Here is an 8,752-nt window from a genome sequence, read left to right as displayed (position 1 = left end):
CTGAACTGCCATTTGGCTAATATCTGGGCTACTGCTGCCTTGGAGAACCTAAACCTCACCCCACCCCAAACAGCCCATGCAAATTTCTGCTTAACCATTTTGGATTTGATCATATGAGTAATGACCAAAGAGGGAGAACTGAAATAAATAGTTGCTCCACTGAAAGCAAACCTACGTAGGTATGTTTCTTCCCATTTCAAACAAAGGTACTAAAGGTGCACCAAGGAAATAACAAAAAGGGGTGAAGGTACACTAATGAAATAACAAATTTTTGCTATTCCCTACAAAAAGATCTGGCAATGTTCTAGCACATGCACTCATGCAGAAGTGAATGGTAATACCAGGAATAATCCAGAGAAGACCCTATGGGGAAAAAAAAAAAACAGAAACATAGCAAATGGGAAAACTGCCTTACGGGCGGCTGAACTTTAGATAAGTTTTGCATAGATAGTACAGAAACAACTAGTGTTTTTAAGAGTTCCCACTCACCTCAACTAAACCCCCACACACTGAAACCTGAATTGAACAAATTAAAGGGGAAATTTTTTCGAAATTAGGACAGGAATTCAAAAGAAACAACAAAGATTGATCTGTGCCTCCAACCTCTTACAAAAACCGAATACCAAAAGATTTGCTTTTTCTGCTTCTCTTTACGTCTTCTGTTTCTCACTATACCCGACCAACCCTGTTGAGACTGACCATGCGTGCAGAATTCTCCATCTGTGATCCTCGTACTGATGAGCCTGTCTGGTAAGGAGACCTCCCGACCCCTCCATATGCATCCTGATAACGTGTGCTCTGGTAGCCTGAGGAATGCCCACCTGCTCCCCGCAACTGACCTGCACGATCCCCCCTCGTAAAACCACCTGCAGAAGCCTGACTGGATGTTGGCAGTCTCCCACCACCACTATATCCTGTGCGCGAGCTTCCTTGCCTTCCCTGGGTAAAGTTCTCGTGCCACTTACCTGTGGTAGCACCAGCATAGTCCTGGCCCTCTCTACGCCTTGGGGGTAGCCCATCTAGACCTCCACCTGTCCTTGCCTCGAGAGCCCTCTCATTGCTCTCAGCAAGGATTGAGAGCTTCTCCGTGAACTGGAATGCCAAGGCCTGCAACCTTGTGTGCTCAACATTGTGGAAGACAATGCACCTGGTTGGCTGGTCCCAGCTAGCATGGAGCTCCTCCATTATCATCATCTTGCTCGCAAGACTGTGTACATGACTTTCTGAGAGATCAAATATTGTGGTGAGCTGGTCCAAGCTCATAGATTCATACGAGGAGGAATAGGTGAACAAGTAGGTCCTCAGGGCCTCTTCTTTAATCTTGGTCTTGAGCATCTCAAGAACATTCTCCCGGTTCCTAAGGAGCTTCCAGACATCAAGAGACTTGATGACAGCAAATGCCTTTTGAAAATCTCCCTTGCTCAGGGCCCTAGTAGCAGCCATGACATGATCCCTGACATTTTCAGGGGGACCTGTGAAAGTCTGCCTCTCACTCACCTCAAGCAGCCTCCGGAATGTTTTACTTATTATCTTGCGCTTGGCATCGTGGGTGTTGGCTGCCATATTAGGTACCTCAATAAGCATTGCACATACCAGATGGACAGCCTCTAGAAGCTCAAGATTTATATGCATGTGATATGGCATCTGCCGCCTCCTCTCAAGCTTTTCCTGATAGGAAACAAATAAAAATTGAAATAAGATCACGGTATTCCAAAATCCAAACATATAGTAGTATTTAATTCTCATTTAGTAGTTATATATGAAATTCGATTAGTTAAAAAGGGTCAAATTTATATACCACGACCATTAACAAAAAAAAATTCTGAAATCTGACACCACTTTTTTTCTTTATTTAAGAAAACTTCTATTAGGATTAAGAGCTAGAATAAAGAAAAATCTACAAGCTTAAAAGAGCCATAGCATGAAACCATTTTTTGGGGTCTCTTCACAGACCCATTCCCCAAAGGATCTATTGTCCCTTGCCACAGTGCCCAAATTATGTGATACACAATTAGTTGTCTGCTCAGATAAATATGGTAGCTGAATGAAAATACGATACAGTTCCCTAATATCCAATGACAGATAGACAGCACGAGTATAAACATGGAGAAAAAAAAAAAAAAAAAAAAAGCCTTACGCCAGCTACTTGTAGAAGGGTTGCCAATTGAACCTCATTTAGCTAGTCATCTGAACAACCCATAGGATAACTGGATCCATAGAAATTGCTTATGACAGAGCCTTAGGTGAATTTGCAGAGAACAGCTTACTTGGCTAATCTTTTCCAAGTGTAGTAATCACACACACACCAGTAACACATTTACCATGAGTAGATAACATTAACACATTATGCTAGATAGAACAAATGGCAAAGCAAATATCAAGCAACCAATTCCATTTAGTTCGAATAATGCTTTGTTGAGTTTGAAAATATATGCACCAACCAATAATTTGTTGAGTTGGAGATTTAAAATTTGAAATTTTGAAGCTTGAGAACCTCCCAAGTCATAGGTATAAACAATAAATAACAGCTGAACAAATTCCAAACTTCTACTTAAGACACTAACTCAACAACAATAATGAATCCAATCAAAAGAGTCTCACCCTGAAAAATACGAAGAAAAGTAAAAAACTAAACCTAAGATCCAGAAAGATTAATTCTGCCAGTAATATTAAGCTACGACCCCCCGGTAACATTAACCTGCCTCAAATTAAAGGATCATTTTGAAAAGCTTCTACCAACTCAATCAAATAAAAAAATATTTTAATTCAATAAACTACCACTACACCCAAAAACCTGACACCAAATTGGTCCTACCTACACACACAACCCCCACCCCCACCCCCAAAAAAAAAAAAAAAAAAATGCCCCCAAGAAAGGGCAAAAGCTTGCACCAAAGAACGTTTTAAAATTTTTTTTTTCTTACTTATATTCCTAGAAATTGCATTTTACTAGCTCCAGGAAATCTTAAATCTAGAAAGTATGACAAAAAGTAGAAAGCCACTGTCACTCCTATATGCTATTAACTATCCACATTGCATTGTCAGGGCCAGCATGGTGCATCTAATCTTAGAATATGAGAATATGTTTAACACGCATTCAAGGGATCAAGTCTCAAAAAAAGCTCACATAGTCACTCCCTAATCAAGAGTTCCACAACAGGAACCAACTGCTTAGAAAGAAAACCTTCCCAACAAAACATAAGTTGGACTTGGAAGATTGAAATACCAAATTATAGGAATCAGAAAAACTCCAGAAACATATCACAGTGATAATAAAGTACACATGGTTGAATGTACTACAACCTTCTTGGAGGAATCATCTTTTCCTTGAACGTGGAGGCATTTAAAACATTAAGGATGATACTTTCAAACCAAGTAAGCAAGCTGCCTATTAGTATAAAAAAGTCAGATCGGCCTAGTGGACTCATTTTGCAGTGTATACACCTGAGCAATTGATTAGGTAATCAGGAACCTAAATAATAAATAATTGGCAAAGATAAGATCACCTGTTCTGGAGTCTTCTCATGGTAACGACTTTGTGAGACACCCTGTGCAAGTAACTCCTTTACCCTTCCACCCATGTACAGTTCGGAAAGGCAACCATGTGCTTCAGAGATTAGACCAACTCTAAATGCACAAAGACCAAGTTGCGCCATAGCCCTATTAAAAAGAATCTGAGTCGAAATGTCCATATTCTGGACACCATCCTGCAAGTGACTCATTAACAATAGGTCACGTGAAGTAGCAAACTCATCCAAGATTGCATGGTGGTATATATCACAGAGCATTGCACGAGCTTTGGTCCTCTCATCCCCGTACTTGTATATGTGGGAAACAAGTATATCCATCAATGTCCTGCTACTCTCTGGAAAAGTGGGTCTTCTAGGCACAAGCTCTGGAGTAGCAACAAATGCAGGTGGACCCCTGCTTTCTTCGACCACTGGATGCTCCTCCTCAGCATCTCCTTCCCCATTATCTCCACCTTCTGTCTGTTCAGCCAGTTTTCTCATTGCATCATAAACCTCTTGGGGCTTATAATAGATAAGCTCTACCCGCTTCAATGCTACCTTTGCGGCAGACTTGAAATCCCCAATCCTTTCCAAATAGTTTTGAACATTTTGAGCAAGAACTGAAAACATAGGCTCATCCCTAAGCCTTTCAACATACTCTTTAGTGTGTGGATCAATGCATTGCAAGCTCTTGAAGAACTCTGCATCCATTCGTTCGAGGAAAGCAACCAAGTTTCCCCAAACCCGAATTGTGCCCTTATAATCAGCTCCCTTCTGAGTCTCATTCTCATCAGGCTCCACTGAGTCATCCACCACAATGTTCGGATACTGCTCAAGGATATCGAGTATGACAAGCATGTTCTGCACACATTTCTTCCACACATTAATGGGCATGTGCCCACTAAGGCTTGGGTTCACATCAAACTGAGCAGAGACAACACTGAAGAGTATCTCAAGCTTCTGCGCAGGTGTCTTGGCAACTTTTGTCAAAAATGTAAGCTGCTCAACCTGCTCAACCCTTCCAGTTCCTTTCCGACCCCTTGCAGCCACAATCTCTTTGAGTTTCTTATTAACAATATCCCAAGTGATTTCACTTGGGTCTTTCATGAATTGCTTGTCCATAAGTTTGTCTTTCTTACTCATCTTCTTTTCCCAAACCCCACCACCCTCACCTTGCTCTTCATCTTCATCCTCATCCCCAGAATCTGAAGCGATACGCATGTTGGATGGGTCCTCCTCAAACTCTGTTTCAGAATCATCTTCATCCGCTGACTGATCATCAGTCTCCCCTCCATCTTCACTCTCAGGTTTTTCTCTGTACTTATTAATCAGGTCTTCATATTGCTTATTGTTCTTCTTAAGTTTCTGCTTCATGGAGTTCAAGGCCTTCGCATTGCTAGCACTCATCTTCTTCTTCGCATCTTTATTTGCTAAAGCCTCACTCAAGAAGTCTTCTAACATTACAAGTGCTTTGATATAAAGTGTCGGGGCCTTCTCAGATTCCGTGACCCGGATAACCTTTTCAAGTTGCTTGTTCATCTTCTCGAAGCTCTCTTGGAGGCTTACCCAGTCATTGATTTTCATGGCATTCTTCATCTGATCGACAGTGGCTGACATCTCCTCGAAGCGTTTGTCCTTGGCAGATCGGACAACACGCTTCTGACCATCAGAATCATCGCTATCAATTGCATTCTCCTCCAAGTATCTGTTTCTAGCAGCTGCACCAGTGGTGTCACCGGCTCCACCACTGGTCTCAATATCAGATTCATAATCACTCTCTTCCTCTTCCTCGGTGTCATTTCCACTCTGTACAAGACAAAATATATAAAATTTTACACTGGCGGTTTCTACAGTATCTCCAAAAGTAAAACACATATATTGTAGGGCAAGCCTGGCATACCTGAACCCAGAAACGAGAAGACATTTTCTTGAATGTGCAATGCCCAACAAATAACAAGCCTCAAAACCTGTTCAGATGAGGAAAAATAACTTCATTGATACAATAACCATCCAATCACTTCCTCTCAAGAAAATAAATACTAAATCAACTAGTGATGAATACGTAAAATAAGATAAACTTCCACAAACCGTATAATAATATTGAAAGGCAATAACTTTATCATTAGCCTCCATATAGGAGTATAACATCTACTACCACATCCAGACAAGCAAATCCCAGATAAGAAGGGACAAAACGAAGGAACTTATCAATTATAAAACAAGGAAATTCACACAAATCAAATAAATTCATGAACTAGGTGGGCACGATAACTAATAGAAAATATAAAGTATAAACATCAACTTCATACAAAAACATTTGCATACGGCATCTGCATCACATGGTATTGTACATTAGTTTTATCAAAGAACCACAAATACATGGGAATTTATACATGGGTATTAATCTACAGTAAACAACCTCCAAATAAAAGATCAGAAAAATAGCATTAAAATTTAGCTTGTTTAATAATCGGACAAATTTTATAAATAAAAGGGAAGGGTGGGGCACTACACAGATCAATCTATCACCAATCGAAGAAACTAATGTTCTCGTGTATTCCTCAACCCTAAAAAATCAAGCAAGTAACTAAATAATTAAAAAAAAAAAAAAAAAAAAAAAAAAACCGACAAAAAAACTTCGGCAAGAAGGGAAAAAAGGGGATAAAGAGAGAAAGCGGTGGCGAAACTTACAATATCCAAGATTTTCAAGAGATCCTCACAGTATGAACCACTCTCCGCACTTCAGCGACCAGAGAGATGCAGACGTAGAGCCTCTCAGAGGATGCGAAGGAGAGAGCGTAGAGAGAGCTAATTAGGGTAAATCTTGAGCGAAGAGTTTAGGTATTTTCATTTTATATATGGAGAAGCAGGAGCTGTTTTGCCAGGGTTTAGTCGGGCCTGGGCTGGGCTGGGCTGGGCCTGGAGATTAATAAAGGACCCGATCGCACGTATCAGCTGAGACCGATATCCTTACTACCTGACCGATCTGGATCGGTTATCAGTATCTTTCAGGGGTAAAATCGTAAATAAACTTTTTAAAGGTCAAAAAAAGTGACCGATCCGATCAGTATCGGTACATCGAATGTTCTTATTCTAAACAGAAAGAGTTTTCGAAAATTCGGGCTCTTCTAGTTCATGAATTTATTTGATTTTCTGTGAATTTTCTTGTTTTATATTTGATAAGTTTCTTTGTTTCGTCCCTTCTTATCTGGGATTTGCTTCTCTGAATGTGCTACTGGATGTTATACTAAATTGTCTGCTGGTGTTATCCCTAAACAATTCCCAAAAGATGGGTGGAAGTAGATCAACAGAGAAGAAAGCAACCAGCATAAAGAACTTCCCCCAGATTTAGGTTTTCGGAGAAAACGATTGAAGCTGATAGTAATGGAGAACATACCTATAACTTAGACTTCGCTGCAGTGATTACTGGTGGTAGCCGAAGAGCCCGCCTCCGTTGGAAAGAGCCATCGATTCTGTTAACCCCTTGGTTTTATATTGTTATTGAGAAGACAAATCCTCTCGCCTTAGAGCCCTAGATTTGACGGTTCAGATCAACAATTTAGTTTTCGGTATTACCGATACCGATACCGGATCGATCAATTTTACCCATTCTTTTTATAAATAAATTAAAAAAAAAAAAGTTTTTTACAATTTTACTACTGAACTTGTAAGTGTAGACATATAGATACAGTTGTGCGGAACAACCATGCTGCCCCTATGCTAAAGATGTTCACGTCCCATTGGTTGTGCATGTTAAAGTGTACTTTCACCACTGGGTAGCCTTCTCTTGCCCTACAATAATATAAATTACTAATATTATTTATTAAATTTCTAGTATTATTAAATTATAGCATAGTAGTCTATATATATATATATATATATATTATATTAGATACAAGATAAATCGAGTACATGAACCCAAATAGCGGAGAACACCAATGAGGTGTGACATAATGGTCTCTGACATACAAGGGCGCAAGATCATTTCATGTGAGACGGAGGGATGCAAAAAGAGAGTGTGATAGCATACCCTTCTCTAAGGCGCCTCAGAGAACTTTTTCCCATATTTTACTTTCATTTCCCAATTGAAATAATCAGCAAAATGAAATTTACGATTTAGGTAGAAGTTTTCCCTCACCAATAAAGTGGGAAGAATCACCACTTTGCTCGCGATATGACCATGTGAAGGGACTCTTGTCCCAACACAAACTCCCATCTCTTATTGTACTGGGTTGAATGTACCCTTTTCATGCCCATCCTACAATTTTGATTCCCAAGGTGAAGAGATTCTCCATTGACCACAGATGTGGGAAAACTTGATCCTACAATTTATTAAGGTTTTAATAATATGGACAAAGTTTTCTTGAGCCATGCGGTGAATATGGAGACGGCCAAGATGTGACCCCTTTCCCCCTTCCTTTATCTAGAGTCATTCACCGTGATCTTAAGAAAACTTTGTCCTAATAATATAGAAGTCCATACGTTTCCTAACTTTTGTGAAGTTGGCTTTGGGGTTGACTAGTACTAGAGCTCATTACATCATGCCGTAACTATTAAAGTTATTAAAAATAAATAAATAAAAATAAAAAACTAAACTAAACTAAACTAAACTATCTGAGGACAATTCAATTTGGGGTCTTCAGATATCTAGCCCTAGATATTTCTCATTCAAAATTTAGGGCAAAAGATTACTGCTTGATTACATGGCTCCTGCACTAGCTCAAGACATTAACATCAATGATATTTTTTTTAATTTCAAAAGGAATGGAGATAATTTTGTGCGCCCCTGTATTTCTTAATAAATGCAGCTTGCTATTATATACAGGGGTATATCAAGCATAAATCTCAGATTGGGCCTTAAGCCAGCCCATAAAATTTGTCACAGAAACATAAAGGCCATTAGACCTATCTCTAGTCCAGTTATTTAACTCACACATTAACAGCATTACTAGAACGTTGATTTGCTCTTTTTGGATTGCAAGGGAAAGCAAAGGGAAGGAAGTGAAAGTTTTAAAATCTTCAAGGAAACTTTTATAACCATTATCCAACATAGTTGTATAAATTATTGAATTTGTTATCATATTTACTAATGATGTGTTTTAGATGTAACTTTTTTAGTTTTCAAATATGAGGGATTTAGATGAAAAGTAACAGTGAATTTTATATTAAATATAGAATGATTTGAAATTAATAATATAATCATGTGGGGGGTAATGGTTACAAAGTTTTCCTTTTTTTTTTTT

General features: G+C 39.1%; 1 protein-coding gene across 2 annotated transcripts; it reads right to left on the bottom strand.

Annotated features, from left to right (window-relative positions):
* Positions 1 to 398: 398 nt before the first annotated feature.
* Positions 399 to 7,033, bottom strand: LOC122083995 (eukaryotic translation initiation factor 3 subunit C-like). Of its 2 annotated transcripts, none has more exons than XM_042651965.1 (4): positions 6,907 to 7,033; positions 5,410 to 5,476; positions 3,507 to 5,315; positions 399 to 1,668 (listed from the first exon to the last, which is right to left on the bottom strand). In XM_042651965.1, exons 2-4 carry the CDS (start codon positions 5,431 to 5,433, stop codon positions 670 to 672), a joined length of 2,832 nt encoding a protein of 943 aa, XP_042507899.1. In that variant the 5' UTR covers positions 5,434 to 5,476; positions 6,907 to 7,033; the 3' UTR covers positions 399 to 669. The 2 variants fall into 2 exon arrangements, with proteins under 2 accessions (XP_042507899.1, XP_042507898.1); XM_042651964.1 differs by lacking the exon at positions 6,907 to 7,033 and adding an exon at positions 6,201 to 6,353.
* Between the last annotated feature and the right edge of the window lie 1,719 nt (positions 7,034 to 8,752).

Source organism: Macadamia integrifolia, chromosome 7 (assembly GCF_013358625.1).
Source record: "Macadamia integrifolia cultivar HAES 741 chromosome 7, SCU_Mint_v3, whole genome shotgun sequence".
NCBI lineage: Eukaryota > Viridiplantae > Streptophyta > Magnoliopsida > Proteales > Proteaceae > Macadamia > Macadamia integrifolia.
This window is presented reverse-complemented; position numbering and strand designations above follow the sequence as displayed.

Bases quoted from the DNA above. Each gene is read 5' to 3' on its own strand.
- LOC122083995 (XM_042651965.1), bottom strand. From the start codon at position 5,433: ATGTCTTCTCGTTTCTGGGTTCAG. The intron at 5,316-5,409 runs GTATGCCAGGCT...TGTCTTGTACAG, and splicing joins CTTCTCGTTTCTGGGTTCAG to AGTGGAAATGACACCGAGGA. The intron at 1,669-3,506 runs GTGATCTTATCT...GTTTCCTATCAG, and splicing joins ATGAGAAGACTCCAGAACAG to GAAAAGCTTGAGAGGAGGCG.